Genomic DNA, 19,686 nt, shown 5'->3' with positions numbered 1-19,686 from the left:
AAAAAGCTTTTTGGGGGGTGCTTGTACTGGCTGCATGCAGTCATTAGTTTACAGTAAACAGCCTCTATGATGAAGATAACAACACAGCCCATATTCTCCAGGGCACCAAGAAACAAGGAACCAGACACCGAAACTCACCCTTGCCATCTCAAGTGAGCGATTACTTCCTGCTGGAGAAACAGCTACTTCAACATCTAGTAAACATCTGATATGTTTTTACTCTGAGAAACTCAGACGAGTGACACAGGTTATCGATCTGTATTATAGACATGAGGAAAAGACTGATTCAGATCTTTGGCTTCTTGATCTCAACCCTAGGTTGGGTTTTTGTGTGCTGCACAATAGCAATGGACTACTGGAGGATTACATATATTGGTGGCCAAGGTGGCTCCTGGATCATCAAGACAGCATCGTACTGGTCCAACTTGTGGAGGGACTGCTACACCGACTCCACAGGCACATCCAACTGCAGAGATTATGATGTCTTGTGGGGTGTCACGCGTATGTATTTCCACAGATGACAGGGAGGGGCTGAATAGAACTTCTTTCTCACATTGGGGTGACAATGAAATCATACAGCAAAGCAATGAAGTCAAGATTGTAAAAATATGCTCTTATTAAATCTTGTTCACAGTAGCCTAAACATAAATATAATTTGAAAGTGGCTTCTTTCTTATGTAGCATATATCCAGGGTGTCAGAGGACTGCTGATGGTGGGCATGGCCTTTGGATGTGTCGCTGCCATATTATGCTTTATTGGCATGGACTGCACCTACATTGGGGGAAGTGAGAAAGCTAAAGACAAACTTGTTTTCATTGGAGCCATTTTCCATTTTGTTGGTGGTAAGCAGAGTGGTGCTATACTCTTTTTGGAAAACTGTCTTTTTTCCCCTACTTCTGTATCGGTCATCATAGTGTGATTTTTTTCCCCACTCAGGTATTTCAGACATGGCTGCTTATTGCTTATACATCAACAGAATTGCCAGAATGACTTTTGCTAACTCTGTGGAGAGAGGTGTACTAAGGTGAGAAAGTAGATTTTACATTGTAACTTTAGCTTTGAAATTACTGAAGGCCAGATTCTACTACAATACACATTTGCAAATGCTGTTGGTATTTTTTTTTATTATTGATATAGGGATTGGTAATACTGTTAGACATGATGCCATAGAATAATATTTATTGTTTTCAGGTATGGCATTGGACCTCCAATATTTCTTGGCTTGGTGGCCAGCTTTTTCATCATCCTAGGCGCCCTTCTGTATGCAGTCACTGTGTACCTCGTCCTCGTCCCCAAAAGGTATAGCTTAAATGGTAATATCTGAAAAATAAACGTATCTGTGTCCTTAATCAACAGAACACAAACAAATGCAGACATAACTGATTTGTTTTCCAGGGTTGTGTATGCTTTAGCTCCGCGTACATACATGGCTCCTCAGACATACAAGGGTTCCAGGAACAGAACACCGTACAACAGGCCTTCATACTATGGTCTACCAAGGCAATCAAGGCAATCAAGGCAATCAAGATCTTCAGGATACACTAACAGCTCCAGGGTATCAAGGATTAGCCAAATAACTGAAGAGAGATCAGCAAGAGACGCATTTGTGTGAGATGCACACACACCTATATGATGATACATTGTGACTAGTCTGACATTTACCAATTTGACTAAACTAAAATGGTTATGGATTCCGCAATGGAAATACATGTCCCCAACAAATGCTTTTGTAAATAAACTGATAAATGCCATTTGAAACTATGTATGCTGTATGCCTTGTAATGTACCTATCTATTCATAAGCTTCCTAATAAATAAATAAATATGATACCATTGGCATAAGGTGTTACATTGTTTCAAGATCATAATATGCTATATCAAGATCATATAATATTGTTCATATTATGAACAAATGAAAATGGATTGTCATCCCTAATCGAGCCAAAGTATTAATTAGTATTAGTAATTATTGATGAAGTCTGATCACTTCAAGTCAAATCTAATCTCAGTGACAAATATTTTTTTTATCAGAAAAAAGTATAAATAGGCCTATTCTAATGTATCATATGTTGTAAATACTTACATTATTAATTAATTATTGCTTGAACACAATGATGGATATAAATGATACTAAATGCTGTGTGGAATATCTGTTAGGCATGTTGTTGAAGCCATGGTGGCAGTCCCTCGTTTTCATATCAATAATAAACATTGCACTGTTTCTGTGCAACGTGACCTTCACCAGACAAGACAAAGATCTGAACACTCCCTCGACAACACCTGAAGGGGTGTCCAGAAGAACACCACCCTTAAAGGAGGAGACAAAAAACTCCCTGTCCTTAGGTTTTCAGTCTTGTGGACTGATCATATGTGTTGAAGGGTAGCAGTAGTCCAGACAAATAAGCACCAACTACATTCAGATACCTAAGACCCTTTTAACTGTTATCAACAGCCATGAAGTACAGGACAGTGGTCATGTATATGGAGATAGGATGTTTTGTTATTTGCGTGTGTGGATGGATCCTTGTTATTTCTACAATGCCAATTGAGACCTGGACCTGGTCAGAGGTAGAAAGCATAGTTCTTACTACTTCTAACTACTTCTACAATTTATGGAAAAGCTGTGTCTCAGATTCAACAGGAGTTTCTGACTGCAAGGGATATCCATCGATGCTTGCCCTTCAACGTAAGTGTAATGTCTTTGAAAAGATCATTGGAAGATTTTCACAATGACTTACAATGTCTCTTTATCATTTGAACAGTGCATATACATTGATGTCTCTTTATCCTTTGAACAGTGTATTTACATTTGAGCCGTTCTCTGATCATCATCGCAATAATCTTGGGATTCTTTGGAGCCATTCTTGCTTTAGTGGGAATGAAGTGTACCAAGATTGGAGGGACTGAAATTATTAATGCCAGAGTGACATTTGCAGCTGGAATGAACTATCTGATTTCAGGTGATTTTTTTTCATTTACTACTACTACTACTACTACTACTACTACTACTACTACTACTATTATTATTATTATTATTATTATTATTATTATTATCAGTGGTTAAAGTGGGATTTGGCAGGTGGGGGAACCCTAAGAAAAACTTGGTCGCTGCACACTCTATCTTTTATTTAATTCCAACGTGGGGGAACCCTAAAATCCAGTGTTGGTGCAACGGGGGGAAATGACTCACCGTTAAACAACATATTGAGTATTGTGGTGTAGCAATACTTTTTGGACAATAATTGCTAGCTTCTTGGTCACCTCTGAACACGCGAAAAATTAACTCACTATTTATTTGAACAATATCATTGGTCTATATCGTTGGTATGAAAGAATATATTTATTATTAATTTATCCGAGGTGGCAGAACTGCGTTCCTCCCCGTCCCCCCCCCCCACTTTAACCCCTGATTATTATTATTATGTATTATTATTATTATTATTTACTATAGATTCATTATGCAAAGAATAAACTGTAATTGATTATCGGATAATGATGATTATAATAATAATAATAAATGGTTGATCCTCCCAATCAGGAATATGTGCTATGTTTGCTTTCTCCTGGTTTGGCGACAGGGTTGTGTCTGAATTTAAAAACCCTAACTTCAAGGGACAAAAGTAGGTAGATTTTTGCTGCTCTCCATAACACCGAAACAAGTACAATTTCATGGTATAGTGACAAAGGTAACAGAGTTGTTCAGTGAACACTAACTGATGGAACATATCAACAGGTTTGAGTTAGGTGCAGGTCTGTTCATAGGCTGGGGTGGATCCTTTCTGTTGATATGTGGGGGCCTTGTCTACAGCATCTTTGCAGGAATAGAGGGCTGTAGATCAAGGTAATACATATTTATATGAAACATATCTCAGAAATGTGTTAGCCTACAAATACAGATTGAGAACTTCTCAGATTTTTGCATTCTCTCATTTCAGCCCGGAGAATACAGATGTGCCAGTGTACACCACTTACCGTGCTCCCCTATCATATGGTTATTACTCACCTAAGCCGGCTAACACCTTGCCACCATCCTCAATCCCTGACAGAGAGAGCCGGAAGTCCAGAAACCCCAGCAGGAGCTCTGTCAGACCCACCAGTACAGACGCTTATGTGTAGAGTTGAGAAGGCTCTCAAAACACAAGAAAAGATGCCAAATGCAATAGTTCAAAAGATGACAATGAAGTGTATTTGCAACTACCATCTTTCCGAATAAAACTGTATTGTTAAGATATGATGCTAAATATTGTCACTTTTGCAAAAAAAATACCAAGTTTATCCTGCAAATTAACTTTTTAATAAAAGTTGTGATGGAATAAGAACAGAATAATAAGTGTTTAATGGCAGCTGAGCTACATATTCAATACAGTTTTTCCCAATGTATTCAGCAGACTTGAATTTTTGTTTGGCTCCAGTATCTGATGCTAATGCAGGCTTGGCTTATTTTAGAGGGCATCTTCACTCCTAGGACATTCATAACATGGACTACAACATTTAGTTTCAGGCTGTTTATTGAATGGTCACCATGACCATGATTTTTTGGCTAATCAAGTTTCCACTGTATTTTATAGAGATGTTCTATAGATTATTGTAGGCCTACTTCATGTGATTGTGATCCACGCAAAATTATTACCATAGCCTACGCTTGGCCTGTCTCTGCTACTGCATTAGGTCATCATTGGTTCAATTAGGCTATACACACAATTTACCAGAGACCATTTCCATTTTGCCCATTTAGGCTTTACACACCATTTCCACCAGAGACCATTTCAATATTGCCCATTTACACCAGACGATTGACGTCCTGCATGTCGGCATTTTATAGCAGAGATATTTACCTAAGCTTTGTAAAAGTTTCTCAATACTGATTGTGAGATCAAAACTAATGTGGTATCCTGGTATAGGACACTCTCCTCGTTAGTGCTGCCGTGGCCGGACTTCGTTGATCCAAACAATCGGGGCGGAGTTTAGAAACTCATGGACCAATCATAGTGTCCCACGACCAGTGGACTTCGGTTCTGCTTTACTGGGGTACTGACATGTCACTTTGAAATCTCTTAGAAAGTGCCTACCAAACATTCAACTGTTATGTACTAGTCAGCCAGGGAAAATATTTCAAGTTTGTTTGCAGGAAGCTATCGATGAGTATCTGATCATGGTCTCAGTAAACCCAATCGTGCACAAAATCCTAAATTACGTTCCATTTGTCCTTGTTTTGATTGACCTGCGATACGAAGGTAAGTTAACTTTAACTTAAGTATCGATAAAAGCTACTCTATATAATCAGTAGCATTTTTAATAACCGTAAAAGGTTTATTAAATTAGTTCTAGTCTTTTCTAACCTCTAACCTAATCTGGTTGCAGAGTTTGTTGTGTTGATATGCCAAGATGCAGCCTAGAGTGGATTACAGGGGACCGCTGATTTAACGTTAGCGAGGTGAACGTTAGCCATGTAATGTACGTTAACGTTAAGCCAATTGTACAGCTCCCATTTGTAGCTAAGGTTAATTAGCAGCTGCACTGTAACCAATATTTTCAAGGACTAGACTAACATCAGCGACTTCATGGCGGACAATGGCACTTGCATTTATCAATCAGACTGTTGTACTGAAGTCACTTTTACCCGTGGTTTGTTAAATTGAGTCGCACTCGTGGGACAGAATTAACGTTAACGTTACCCAAAAGAGTTTCCTCGTGGGGAAGAGGGAGCTATCGTGATGCAATGACAGAAAGCTAACTTAGCCTAGCTGTTATTAGCTGAACGATATGACCAATGACCAAGTGAGCAGCAACACTCACCCTATGTAACATTTATTTGCTAGGTCAGTAATTAATCTCACAATTTACCTTGGTTGCAGGCGTCAGATGTGGGAAAACTGTGGATGTTGAAAATCACCTGGAGATGGGGAAGAAACTCCTAGCTGCGGGACAGCTGGCTGATGCACTGTCGCACTTCCATGCAGCCATAGGTGAGTGAGTGTGCATCATGATATCATTCAAATCAAATAACAACATTTAAAAAATTAATGAATGTGAATGGATGTAAAACGTGAGTACATTAATAAAAAGGTACAATGGTATTTTGGAACATATTTGACAACATTGGGGGGGGGGGGGGGGGGGGGGGGGGGGAGATAACAGGAAATACTATAACTGAACTTGGGCAGTAATGGCTTTATTTGTAATCGTGAAAACCCCTTTTATTTAATTACTCAAAATCTGTTCCAAACAATATTTTCAAATGTATAGTTTCAGAAGCTTGAGTAGCAAGACATTGTTTTTATACTTTGTGTTCACTTTTAGATGGAGATCCAAAGAATTACATGGCGTACTATAGAAGAGCTACCGTATACTTTGCGATGGGAAAATCCAAATCAGCATTGCCGGATTTAAGCAAAGTTATTGAACTCAAGCCTGATTTCACAGCAGTGAGTATTTTTCTTTTCCATGTCTTGAGATGCATCAGGGGCCTCTAGATTGTTTTAAAAAAAAAATCTGAGAAGAGGGAAACTGTTCCGGTTTCCCGTTCCAGTAAAAAACTTTGGGTCAGTTGCCACAGTAACCCTGCTCCCTGTTAACAAACCCAGTGTTTCTCCATATCTGTCCCCCTGAGCTGTTATTAGACACATGGGTTGTCATTGTCGGGTTATCAGTCCGACGCAAGGGCGAATTCATTTGCATAGCCTAGGCTACACCCAGGGAGGAGAGATCATGAATATATTAACCAACGGATATATTAACTCAGTCAAATGTTATCACTTTGAAATTAACAGAACTAATTCTATTTAGTTTCCAAATAGTCTATGTCACCATGAATCTAGGCTACTGTATTAAACTCGTTGACAGGTGCAGCAACATAGTAGGCCAAGGTTGAAAATATAACAAAATGATGATGGCTTTTCCTAGTCATCGGGCACACAGTGAACTCTGAGTGAGCAAACTCTGTGCAGATTAAACTAATCCATATCTGCTGTATTGTAAATGGAAATCTCAGAGTTTCCCATCTCAGGGCTGATCAACCCAGAGATCAGACAGAGAATTTGTTAAACCTCCTTTAGAATAGCCCCCTGGTCTTTTGCACTCTGTTGACATTTAAGAGAAAAATTAATCCTCTGTTTTGTTTTAACAGGCAGTACTTCAGAGAGGAAACCTCCTGTTGAAGCAGGGGAAGCTTGATGAAGCAGAGACAGACTTTAAAAAAGTGGTAAGGTAGTCCAGCTTTAATCACATTATTTTGTGAATTGGGATGGGATCTGGTGTCTGTAGCAAGGCTGTTATGATGTGACTAAGACTAATGGCTTTCTATTCTCTATTGTATCTGGCAGATTGTGCCCTTTCATATTTTTAAATATTGCCGTTGCTTTATAGCCTATATTTATTCTGCTGCATGGTGTTATTTCTAATAAACTTTGAAATATGACCTGTTATGTTTATCCTGCTACCCAGCTCAAATCAAATCCCAGTGACAAAGATGAGAAAGAAGCCCAAAGCCAGCTGACCAAATCAGACGAGATCCAGAGGCTAGTGGTCCAGGCTCGTGCTCACTTTGATGACCGAGATTATAACACTGCAGTGCTCTATTTGGATACAATAATTGAGGTGAGAAATTCCAAACACTCAGTCATACTCTGTTATATCATAGCAGTTCTGATTTCATAGCGATAGGATTGAACACCTACCGGTAGACATTGTGTTTTAATACATGGCAGGTACAGTTGATGGTCTTCTATTCAACTAGTTTTAGATAAACTGAACCAACTCTTTTAGAAGGGGTTGAATATGGTGTACAGCAGCCTTTCTGCATGTAAATGACAGAATATGGCATGCTTATGGCACCACTGTGTTGGGGGCTTTGTGGTGTCTTGCCTTTGTTTAGGCACAGCTCAGTGCAGATGAGTTGAGTGTGGGTGTTTGTTGCCCTATCAGACATGCACCTGGGATGTGGATGCACGAGACATGCGAGCTGAATGCTTCATCCAGACGGGCGAGATGGCAAAGGCCATCACTGACCTAAAGGCCACCTCCAAGCTGAGGAGTGACAACACACAGGCCTTCTACAAGCTCAGTAAAATCTACTACCACCTGGGAGACCACGAGACTTCTCTCGAGTAAGAGCTTTGTTTGAGAGACGGCAACAGGCCACACTGTCACAGCTGCTGTGACCTTTACGTGTGTGTGTGTGTGTGTGTGTTAAAGAGATTGCTGCTCAGGTGTTGTTGGTGTTGTTGATTTCAATGAAAATCTCTTCCGTTAGTACGATACGCGAGTGTCTGAAGCTGGATCCAGACCACAAACAGTGCTTCAGTCATTACAAGCAGGTGAAGAAGTTAAGCAAACAGATTCAGGCTGCAGAAGAGCTCATCCAGGAAGAGAGGTACGTTTTCATATTTACACACCCTCGGCTCATGAGGCCATTTGAAATGCAATGCGTAAATACCTGGGGCTGTATTCACAAAGAAGCTTAAGACTAAAAGTAGCTCCTAACTGGCGAATTTAGGAGAAACTCCCCAATAAAATGATGGCTGTGTCACTCGTAATTTTAGGACTCCTATTTCTTTTTTTACTAAGAGTAATTCACGAAGCATTAGCCCTAAAATTAGCAGCACCTAAGTAGGGATGTAACGGTATGAACATTTAACCTCACGGTTATAGTGACCAAAATTATCACGGTTTTCGGTATCATCACGGTGTGTTCAATATGTTCAGAAAGCACTGATAGGCCTACAGAAGCTGAAATAGTTTCAAAAAGTGTCCCTTTCACTTTTTTCTTGGTCGTGTTTAATTGACTATGTGCTTATAGCTGAACTTACCCTACCATAACTTGGAGTTTGCTATTTCTGTTATTTGGATCCAATGAGTGAGACCATAATAAAATTTTAGGCTACTGTATTCTCCTGATAACGTTAGTGGAATGGATTTAATGTGGGCGCAAACATAAAAAGACACAGGGTACAGTGCACATTTTGCGGTGAAAATGTTCTGCCTTTTAAAATCCGGTGTAGCCTAATCCGAATCGTAGTTAAAGCCATCAATTAGACAACAGAATCAGTAGGGTACCAATTTTGTTTCATTGTACCAGGCCTACTGTATGTCAAAAGCAGGCTCGGATGAAGCTGGGAAGGATTAAACACACGTTTGTTTCTACACCGTGGTAATCAACCGTGATAATTATGATATTTGAAAAGAAAATGGTAATTGTTATCGTCAACATTTTTATCGCGGTTTACCATTATACCGGTAATCGTTACATCCCTACACCTAAGTCTGGGACGACTTAGAAAAAGTCGAGAGGATTCCTTACTCAGACCTATTCCTTCCTTACTAAGACCTATTCACAAACCATCATAAGCAGCTGTTTGTAGCATTTCACGTTGCAATGTTTTTAAATGCACATGCAGAATCAGGAGATCTCAGTCACGTGTAATTGTGCATTGTGAGGGATGCAATAACTCCACCAACAACAACCAAAACATTCATTGTCAAGATTTAAACTAAATGTAAAGTTTCATTGTAAAACAAATTAAATTACCTCTCATCTATTCAAACACGACTATACACATTTGTTTGAAAAAATGTTGCAAAGATACTGCATCAATCTGTAGTGCATTCCATTACTAGGCTATTTGCTTTAGTTTACAGCCTGTCGTCTTTATTTATTTTTACCACTCCTCCTTTGAGGTAGCCTACACGTGTAGCACGCTTTCTCATAAACAAAGACCTGTCACTCATCATCAGCCAATCACCGTGATCATTGCCAGGAAGCTCATGCATGAGAATTGACGTCATCCATAGCAATGGAGACTCACTCATACTTTAGGAGTTGTCACTTTTCCTTGCTAAGAGTAGGTCTGAGAGGCTTTGTTAATAGTTTTTGAACACTCCTGGCAGTATTTGGTCAGTACTGCTGTAAGCTCAAATATTCAAACAATACAATTTCTGTATATGATCATCATCATCGTCGTCATCATATGTCTGTTATGCATACCTAGAGATGCATATTAAAAGCAGCCTCGTTCATTTCCACATTATGCAGATATGGGGATGCTGTCAGTAAGTATGAGACTGTAATGAAGACTGAACCAAACGTGCCTCAGTACATTCAGCAAGCCAAGGAGCGCATCTGCCACAGCTTGTCCAAGGTGAGCTGCAGTCTCTGGCCAGCAGGTGGCACTCTGCACAAACAAATCTGCACTGGAATCCACATATCTGAATTTAAGCAGAAAATTATATTTTTCCATGACATATGAATTGAAGGGGTTAATGTCTGTTGCTCTGACTCACTAATTAATGTTGTACTTTAAAGGACCAGCAAGGTGCCCGAGCCATCCAGGTGTGCAGTGAAGCCTTAGAGTCAGAGTCCAACAATGTGAATGTCCTGAAGGACCGAGCAGAGGCCTTCCTGCTGGAGGAGCAGTATGAAGAAGGTAAAAGAAACTTCAAGATCGAATAGCAAGATACCTGCTATTTCTGTACAGCAATTCCTCTCATGTGAATGTTTTATAGACATCTAGCAGCAAAATCTTGTCAACACAACTGCAGCCGTAAGGATGAAGAATGGGGTACAGTGAGTGCACCCCGACTATTCAGCTCCCCTAGATAGGAGCCGAGCAGGGAGCTGGTCATTAATCAGCCCGGTGGGGCCAGTGCATGGGTTGTGCCAACACACCTCTGCTTGCTGCTGCTGCTCCTCCCGCCATCTGTGCCAACTGCCAAGGCCGGGAGAGGAGCGCAGAAGAGAACACCCGCAGGGAACCGAGCCAAAAGGAGTGTTTCCCCAACAGCCGAAGCACTCCTGCACTGCTGCTGTGCCTCGACAGAAACACAAGTCCACCCCAGGACTCCAAAGACCTTTTTGCCTTTGTGGATCCACTTCTTGAATTAGTTCGTTTTTTCTTTTTTTTTTTTTACCCTTGAAGGGGGTGTTCCACAGCACACCCAGATTGACTGTGAGAGAAAGGGTTTGGTGTTCTGTGTGCAGATGTCCAATCCAATCATTTACCACTCACAGTCTCTGCACGTTTTCTGGTATTCAAATAGCCTCCTGTGTGTTTGTTTTTCTGAAATGTTTACTGGCCCTCTGAGCTGTCAGATACAAATACCCCCACCGTTTTCCCAGCCACTGCCATAGCAACCATGTGTACGTGTCTTGGGGTTGGGTGGCGGCAGGAGGTGTGTGTGTGTGTGTGTGTGTGTGTGTGTGTGAGTGTGAGAGAGATGAGGGGTGGGGAGCCGTGTGCACAAACAGTAAATTGTCATTAAAGCACTTTAGCTGCTTGGGCGTGAAGCACAGCAGTCGGTGGTGGCGTCGGGCACTGGGCCTGCTTTTAAACTGTCAGTGTCCCACTAGAGCGAGCATTTTCAGGGTAAACAGCTTGCGGTGAGAGAGCGCGCCGCACACTTCAGTACATGGGAACTCACAGCCATATCCCTCCTACTGCTCCAAGCAGATGGCTTCTGGGGCCGAGGGAGCGAGGCCATTTAACTGTTTAGAGGATATTTCTACCTGCCTGAACATTTCAGTCAGCACCCTATAGTAATAAGTCCATCAGCATTTCTTTTGGGTTCAGCTTGGTGAACTCACTTGGGCAAGATGAATAGACTCATGGTTTGACGACTCAGGAGGCATTTGGTTGGCATTTAGAAAGTAGCTGTGTGGGATGGGGGGGGTCAATTCAGTGAATGAGAATGGCACTAAAGCCCAGGTCAGGTAATGTTCTCTTTTTTTTTTTTTTTTTTTGCACTCTTGGCAGCCATTAAAGACTTTGAGAGCGCCAAGGAGCACAGCGAGAATGATCGCCAGATAAAGGAAGGACTGGAGCGAGCCCAGCGACTGCTGAAGCAGTCCCAGAAGAGGGACTATTACAAGATTCTAGGAGTTAAGAGGTGAGGTGCACAAACCAATGTGCTTCCCCATTCAGCCACAGTCCTGCATGTTCCCTGTGTCCTCTCTATAACTGTGTTTCCCCATTCAGCCACAGTCCTGCATGTTCCCTGTGTCCTCTCTATAACTGTGTTTCCCCATTCAGCCACAGTCCTGCATGTTCCCTGTGTCCTCTCTATAACTGTGGTTCCCTATTCCGGCACAGTCCAGCATATTCCCTATTCAGGCACAGTCCAAAATGTTCCCTGTGTCCTCTCTATAACTGGCCTTGTCCCATGTTGCTATGGCAGGACGGCTCAGAAGAGGGAAATTATAAAGGCCTACAGGAAGTTGGCTCAGCAGTGGCACCCAGATAACTTCCAGGACCCCGAGGACAAGAAGAAGGCTGAGAAGAAGTTCATTGACATTGCACAGGCCAAAGAGGTGCTCACTGATCCAGGTAGGTGATGCTTTTTTGAGCCAGACTGACATATGAGAAATGAGGATCATATTGGCATTGTGTCCTCATGGAAATGGAACAGTGGCCCAGTGCTTTTCATTTAAAGTATAAGTAAGTACTCTTTTGATCCCATGAGGGAAATTTGGTCTCTGCATTTATCCCAATCTGTCAATTAGCGAAACACACTTAGCACACAGTGAACACGCAGTGAAGTGAAGCACACACATTTGTGCAGTTATTTATTTTATTTTTATATGCTTCTGCAGAGATGAGAAGTAAGTTTGACCAGGGGGAGGATCCCATGGACCCAGAGAGCCAGCAGGGCGGTCACCATGGCCAGCACTTCCACGGGGGCTTCAACCCCTTCCAGGGCTTCAATCCTTTCGGTTCTGGACAATTCAACTTTAAGTTCAGCCATAACTGAGAAGCACCGGAATGATGCCTGACCAACCAGTGACCTGCTTCAGGTCATCATCCAAATATGGGGTCAACTCCCAATGTGGCCAAACTAACTAGGATCAAACCTCCATGCCTTTCCACTCTACAGGATCATCTGAGATCACCAGCGCTGTGTGTGTTTGTGTGTTCCTGCACTTATGTCTGAATGATAACAAGGAGACTGAGTACAGTACATCTGTACTGTGAGTGACCTCAGCTCGGGAATACAACCTACTTAATGCGTGCATGAATACTTGAAGCATCTCCTTTCTTCAGGGATCTCAGTCTTGAGACATTTTGACCAATTCCAAAAACAACCACTGCATCTTTTTGTAGTGTGATGTGTCAAAAAATACAATTGTCAATTATTCTTGGGATTCTTGTGTACATAGAAAAAAAAACTATTTTTATATGGACTAAATCATTTTGATTTGTACATATCTAAAAAGAAGACTATTTATGCCTATTTAATTAGTTGGCTCTGAAGGAGTCACAATTAACAAATGTAATGTGAACAACTGCAGAAGAGAATCCTCGTGATGACAATAAAGTTGTTCCACTCTTGAGTTCTGTATCATCCCTTGCACAAGTTGACAGTAAATGAAGATGGATCACACCCAATTGTGCACCCTGCTAGATACCTGATGGCACCAAAGTGCTGGTTCTATCCAGTGGCAAATTGTAATCTTAGTGAATCCCTAACTGACAGCAGGGTTCAGATAGATTGATGACACCTTTATCCAAGGCTTCAAAACCTGAACCATGAGCACATCACACTTAAGATGAGGACAAGACACAGTGGGCTTATCAGATTTCCACATGAGCTCAAAATGTATTTCCCCTAAAAAAATAAATTTTTCGACTACAATTCGTATAGATCCGATTAGTTTTTTTTTAGGGGGGGGGGTGTCTTTGGGTGAGAGGTAGACTATATTTCTGTATAAGTCAGGCCATAGACCTCTCCAGAATAAGTCCCGCCTCCTAACTTCCGTATCCATCCAACCTTCGGTCGTCAAATGTCTATGGGAAATAACATGGCGTTTTGAAAGATCGTACCTGTCAAACTCTGTAGGTGACAAAGTAGAAAAAGCTGCTGGGCAGATTGGCCTACACACTTCTGCCATCTAGTTTCCACTGGATTTTTTTTATTTTCGGTGCCGTTTAAGTACTGTAAAAAATCCAGTGGAAACTAGATGGCAGAAGTGTGTAGGCCAATCTGCCCACCAGCAACTCCGTGCTTCGTACATTTTTTTTTTTTTTTTTTTTTTACCTTTGCCAATCACACCCCTGCAAGAGCACATGTAAAGAAACAAAGATTGATTTGGTGAAAAGTTAATCTGGGTATAGTTGTATTCCAGTTGAGTCCATAACTGCTCAGGAATGATCTAAAGCCATCAAGGACCCCTGATGATGAATAAAAATACCACTCATCAAAGAATGTTCCATCTTCCCTTTATTCCTGAGAGCATTGGTATGAAATATGAATACAAAAGACAGACTAAGGCCAAAACATATTAATGTATCTGTGATGATATTCCTATATCCCTGTATACGCATATTAACACAGGGAAAAAACAAACTTGCATTTTTACAACACATTACCAGTCGAAGAGGCAATAAATCTAGAGCTATAGGAAGAATGAACACTTTCCACTGGATTCAGCCAGTGAGTATCCAGGTCTTAGATCCATACAGCCCTGCCAGGTACTCCAACACAGCCTGTAAATTATTACACAGTAACTTAGAATGTATTAATATACACTAACCTCTGGTCCAGGGAGCAAGACTCCCACAACATAACTTCTTATGAATGCTATGTATGAAAATATTTTGTCAAGTGTATACTTTCATTACGGACAGTAGTGCAATAAATGACTATACACATGATCAAATGAGCCAGATATTTTAAAAGCCAAAGGGAATGTACGACTAAGGGAATGTACAAATAAGGGACAATTCCAGTAATAAAAAATGGACAATAATTTCATGTTTTCAGAATGGCAGGTCTCCATTTTTCATAACTTTGGATAAAGGATTGTATACAGCAGTTATGAAAGAGGACTGACAGATATACAGGACCAATGCATAATACCCACATACTGTGGGAATGGGCCTCAGGTGAGATATGGACAAATGAGAAGAATTATTCCTACAAACCGGTGCAATGGTGAATTTATGTTGAACAGAGTCATACCACAAATACAAAGAGCTGCTCCAGACCCTCATTCTTCACTGTTCTTCATTTCAGTTTCACAGGAAAAGTATGTGGTCATTTACAGCAGTTGGTGCTCAAATCTGACAGAAAGCTTGACTTCATCCATAAATACAAAAGTACGAGTATACGAAATAGTTCTTTTAGAAAATAATTGCTGAGTAGCCCCACTGGTGTGGTGACGCTTCAGCGGTAACACTTGCTGGCAATGTTCATGAGAAATGTACATCTTTGCACAGCTGCAGTCTTCAAGCTTCACAGGAGCCTTAGGTGCAAATCTCACTTTCCTCTTCAGCACGGGGCGCACCGACAGGTGCTAAAGTTCATCGCGCTGATTTCCTGAAGAGGGAGAAGGTGACATGCAACTCAGTCTCTGAAATGTTGTTCTGAAATGTCTGCTGTACACACCTGTGACTAGACGGCAAAACATTTTTTGCTTGACAAGAGTGATCACATATTTGATTTGACCACATCATAAATCAGTCATAAATAAGCTCTGTGATAGGCAGTAAGAAAAGCATGCAGTGGAAGCATAGTCTGTGGTCTGGAGTAAGGACAGGCATAATGTCCATGACAGACACTTCTCACTGGCCCCTTCTTGCTGCTGCCTGCCTGGACTCACCTCTGTTCTCTGGTGCAGACGGAGACTGACCGCGGGGCTGCTGGTCTTCCTTCTCATCGATGCGCCGGAGGAAGTGCTTAATCTCCGTGTCATACTTGGTCCACTCGGGCACAATCCTGGCCGCAGCGGCCAGCTTGGGCTCCTTTGTCTTTGGATTGTTGCACTGCGGAGAACAGAAGAGTGGCCCCAGGGCCAGATCATCAGCACCATCCTGCACTGCCCTACTTAACCCAGCCACTCAGAGCACATTGGATTCCTGCCACCATTAGAAAGGCATTAGCCACACTGTACAAGGACAACTGGGATTGATCTCTTTTACATTTAATTTCATTTTTGATCCTGTTTCAGATTTTAAGTCATAAATTATAACGTTTGAGAAACACCAATGTGTCAATCCACTCTCTAAAAACAGGACTACATTTTGAGTTGCTTGTAAATAATTAATGAGCCCTAGGCTTTCAAATCCATATGATTCTTGCAAAAAGCAAAATACAAGACATATTTGACTCTTAATTAAAAAATATACCATTACAAAATTTGGAGTATGATACATTAGTTACTCAAATACAACAAAACATTTGAGAAACACTGCTATGGCCCTGACAATGGCCCAACGCGTTCCCCTTGCTTTCATTCATTCAAGCCAACCTCAGGACGACTCTTCCATTGGGATGCGTTTCAGACGCATTGAGCCTGAAGGGGAGCCGCTGCATTGGTTATTGCGTGATGGATGGCAGGCCCTGTAGAAATGGGCTGCCCTGTAATGGAGAAGGGCCTCTCCAGATCACTGCCATTCATTTGACTGCGCCTCAACTAATGAAAGCCTCCCAGCAGCAGTGTCCTTGCAGAGCAGCGATGAGAGTGTAAATGAGACTGCTATTCCTAGCCCCGTGTGCGCCCGCACATTTTAGCAGGAGGGGGAGACGAGGAGACTGGGGCAGGTCAGGGTGCCGCTGAGAGCCAACGTGAATATCCACCGAGTCTTTGGGGAAATCCAGCAGAGGAAGAACCCGAGCCACAGGGCCACAGAACACACTGCCTTTGTGATGGCCAGTGAAATGGAGTGGGTCTGTATTTGCATTCAGAGATGTTCTCAGAGCACAGACTTCAGGGCACGGAGGAATTATTGATTTTTCTTTGCATCTGTGTAAGGTGGTAAAGAGCACTAAAGTGACTCTAATTATGTGCCATTGGCAAATTCTACAAAGAGTTAGGAGGCTGACATATTTTATGCTGCTCTAACAGCGTCATCCGACTGCTGTGGTAAGAAGCTAAGGGCCATTATATGGATAAATAACTACCACCAAACATAAAACACAGGGTCCTATGGCATTTTCACATCATAGTTGTGTTTGCTGCCACTCACAAGATCTATGGTCTTTGCTGTCTTCTTGGACACATCATCACACCAAGTCTCGCACCACAGCCATTCCTGGGGCAGAGACTTGATCGCCACCTGGTGGATCATGTTGTTGGGGAGGTCCTATGGAAAGCAAGGGGAAGTAGGTTGTTGAATTATTCAGTTTTCACCTCTCATACAGCACACAAAATTGAAAGATATCTCACTCATTAATTTCCCAAAGCATAACAGTGCAGCATAACAGCACTAACCTGGTCCAAGTTGGAGAGGCTGTTTGGGTCTTGGCTCAGAGCTTGGTACTGACCGCGAAGGCGATCACCTGCCGCAATCTTCCTGAACTTCTTCAGATCCACCACATACAATGCACTGGAAAAATACTCAGATAAGTTGACAGATATTCAAAAGCCAAAAACAGCGCATCTAACACAGAGTATTGGGAAGATATGCAGTCCATTTATGTGCAATGGCTTTTTATATGTCTTTGTTAGCTTTTTACAGAATATAGAAAATGTGCCTATTTCTCACCATAGTCCATTTGGACACAGGAAGCTGCTTTATATTGTTTCAGAATCTGTAACCCGATCTGTCCCATGTAGCACTGCCCCATCCCAGAGACTACATTACAACACTTTTAGGCAGTATCAGTTGCTAAATCACACCCCTTTGGAAGACGCCATTTCACCATATCATTCAGTTTTTGTCCTCTAAAATCCTCTACAAATATACTGCATTCTCTGGCTGAATTTATATTACTACCCTGGCATTCCTGCCTTGTGTGTATTAATATTATCATTAGTAACGGCACTGGAGGATGTACCTGATATGGTATTTCCTGTGGCCCAGGTGGGAGGCCCAGTAACCCATCTTCCAAAAGCGGTATCCGTCCATCTCCTTGCGGCTGTCGCAGAACGGCGTGTAGCCGTAGGGGGCTCCCTCCAGATCCAAGTCCCTTAACTCTTTTAAGTCTGTCCGCACAATCTGCGGAGGAGGGTGAGATCGCACTCAGCTCAGAAAAAAAAACTCTGAGTCAGTGCAGTTCCACCTACAGGAGAACTCACCGGAACTGATTCCGTTCCAACACAAGCAGGCTGAAGCACCACACACAAACCCGCTTACCTGATCGGCGTCCACAAAGATGATTTTGTCCACGGCCAGGGGAAAGAGCACGTCCAGGAAGAGGATCTTGTAGCCCCAGATGATGCGCTGCTTCTCTGTCTGCTGGTGAAGCCAGCGAGGCCACTTGTATTGAACCAGCTCATATTGGAAGCCGTAGGCCTCCGCCATGTGAGGGATGGTTTCCTGCAGGGTGACGAGAGTGACACACACACACACACACACACACACAGAGGAGCCATTATAACACAGCAGTTCTGCATCTCCTAGCAACATCTATTTTGCAAAAACGTGTTGGAATAAATTAAATCATCCAAGAATGCTAATGATAGAGGCAAGATAAATGTCCCATAAACTGAAATATCTGAGACATCTCTGAAGTGCTACATTAATAACTACTAATAATTAATAACTAATTAATAACTATAACTATATATTAGTGCTGTCAAACGATTAAAATGTTTAATCACGATTAATCGCTGAATTCCTATAGTTAATCACGATTAATCACATATTTTATCATATGATTAAAATTCTATTATTTTGCATTTCTGAACTTTCCAGGAGTCCATTAACAATAAAGCAATTATTGTTTATCTTGATTGGGATTCAAATGAAAGCAAAGCAAACTGAACTTTAAGACATAGGTCTATTTGATTATTTCAAATCAAATTTCAAAAGATGTGCAGCAGACCTGACAACACAATATATTCTTCAGAAATATAGCTGATATAAACTGAAAAAAAAAAAATGCTACTGCAGAAGTGCATGCACAAAATGTAGGCCTACACACATTATAAAGGGCATAACAAACAGAAAATATTATATTCATACTATATTCATTATCTTTGAGTTCAATTGAAAATAAGGAACTTTTCAACATGAGTGCATTGCCATTTTATAGGCCTACAGTCTATGGTGCACTGTCACTTGCCACACATATCAACGCCGAAGTTTTTAACAGGCAAACACTGGATGAACAATGGGATTTTATGGAGCAGCGACCAAATATAACTGAATCGTGATTACACGGCTGCAAAGTACGATGCTGGTGTGCAGAGTTGTATTGAAAAGAATGGAATCTAATGTAAATGAATGTCGAAAGCAGAGTGCATCGCAAATAGTAGCAGCCAAAGAGGAATGTTGATAACAGAACAAGTGACGGTGAAAAAATCTTTGGCGGCACACAACTAATGCGTCAGCCTAGGCTACTACTCTTTGGCAGGCTCGTTAGCCCAACCAAGTGTGTGCAGCATGCCTTTACTAATGGCGCATCATCATAAAGATACATTTGATCTGCATCACGCCCCATTTTAGCGAAAAACATGTTAAATATCATTGAAAGACAGCTAGTAATCACACGTTGACGTTACATCTAGTTATTAATTCACAGGACATTAAATCATTTTACTAACACGGCAGTTATGAAGAATTGTGTTTATGTAACTTACTCATGTCGAAACGATGTAAATTACCAACCTTATTCGTTTGCAATACCCTATGTAATTTAGCATGTACACTTACCATAATATCCCATGCAAAACGGTTAGCTTGCTAGCTAGCTAACTGTGGAACTTCAGTAACATAGCCAATTATCTCACCTAGTTGTAGGAAATAGGCTACG

At 41.5% G+C, this 19,686-nt stretch overlaps 4 protein-coding genes across 6 annotated transcripts in view; 3 read left to right on the top strand and 1 right to left on the bottom strand.

Annotated features, from left to right (window-relative positions):
• Positions 1–106: 106 nt before the first annotated feature.
• On the top strand, positions 107–1,837 carry LOC121685233 (claudin-10). The gene is made up of 5 exons (XM_042065646.1): positions 107–501; positions 682–843; positions 938–1,025; positions 1,193–1,300; positions 1,397–1,837. Exons 1-5 carry the CDS (start codon positions 270–272, stop codon positions 1,611–1,613), a joined length of 807 nt encoding a protein of 268 aa, XP_041921580.1. The 5' UTR covers positions 107–269; the 3' UTR covers positions 1,614–1,837.
• Positions 1,838–2,318: 481 nt separating this feature from the next.
• LOC121685239 (claudin-10-like) lies at positions 2,319–4,229 on the top strand. The gene is made up of 5 exons (XM_042065659.1): positions 2,319–2,686; positions 2,799–2,960; positions 3,539–3,620; positions 3,734–3,841; positions 3,936–4,229. The coding sequence occupies exons 1-5, from the start codon at positions 2,455–2,457 to the stop codon at positions 4,114–4,116; spliced, it is 765 nt and encodes a 254-aa protein (XP_041921593.1). The 5' UTR covers positions 2,319–2,454; the 3' UTR covers positions 4,117–4,229.
• Positions 4,230–5,015: 786 nt separating this feature from the next.
• On the top strand, positions 5,016–13,321 carry dnajc3a (DnaJ (Hsp40) homolog, subfamily C, member 3a). Its single transcript, XM_042065633.1, has 12 exons — positions 5,016–5,234; positions 5,856–5,966; positions 6,301–6,425; positions 7,127–7,201; positions 7,444–7,596; positions 7,924–8,105; positions 8,252–8,371; positions 10,031–10,136; positions 10,301–10,421; positions 11,748–11,880; positions 12,169–12,317; positions 12,584–13,321. The coding sequence occupies exons 1-12, from the start codon at positions 5,153–5,155 to the stop codon at positions 12,739–12,741; spliced, it is 1,515 nt and encodes a 504-aa protein (XP_041921567.1). The 5' UTR covers positions 5,016–5,152; the 3' UTR covers positions 12,742–13,321.
• An 869-nt stretch (positions 13,322–14,190) lies between these two features.
• uggt2 (UDP-glucose glycoprotein glucosyltransferase 2) overlaps positions 14,191–19,686 on the bottom strand; it is a 33,657-nt gene continuing 28,161 nt past the window's right edge. For all 3 annotated transcript variants that reach the window (XM_042065611.1, XM_042065614.1, XM_042065622.1), the window contains 6 exons: positions 18,066–18,248; positions 17,767–17,927; positions 17,201–17,315; positions 16,956–17,072; positions 15,590–15,752; positions 14,191–15,306 (listed from right to left, as the gene is read on the bottom strand). In XM_042065611.1, coding sequence (XP_041921545.1) covers positions 15,284–15,306; positions 15,590–15,752; positions 16,956–17,072; positions 17,201–17,315; positions 17,767–17,927; positions 18,066–18,248 — 762 coding nt within the window. In that variant the 3' untranslated portion in view covers positions 14,191–15,283. The remainder of the gene's footprint in view (positions 15,307–15,589; positions 15,753–16,955; positions 17,073–17,200; positions 17,316–17,766; positions 17,928–18,065; positions 18,249–19,686) is intronic.

The sequence above is a fragment of the Alosa sapidissima genome, chromosome 2, assembly GCF_018492685.1.
Source record: "Alosa sapidissima isolate fAloSap1 chromosome 2, fAloSap1.pri, whole genome shotgun sequence".
Lineage (NCBI taxonomy): Eukaryota > Metazoa > Chordata > Actinopteri > Clupeiformes > Clupeidae > Alosa > Alosa sapidissima.
Note: the sequence above shows the minus strand (reverse complement) of the source record. Positions and strands in the feature narration are given on the sequence as shown.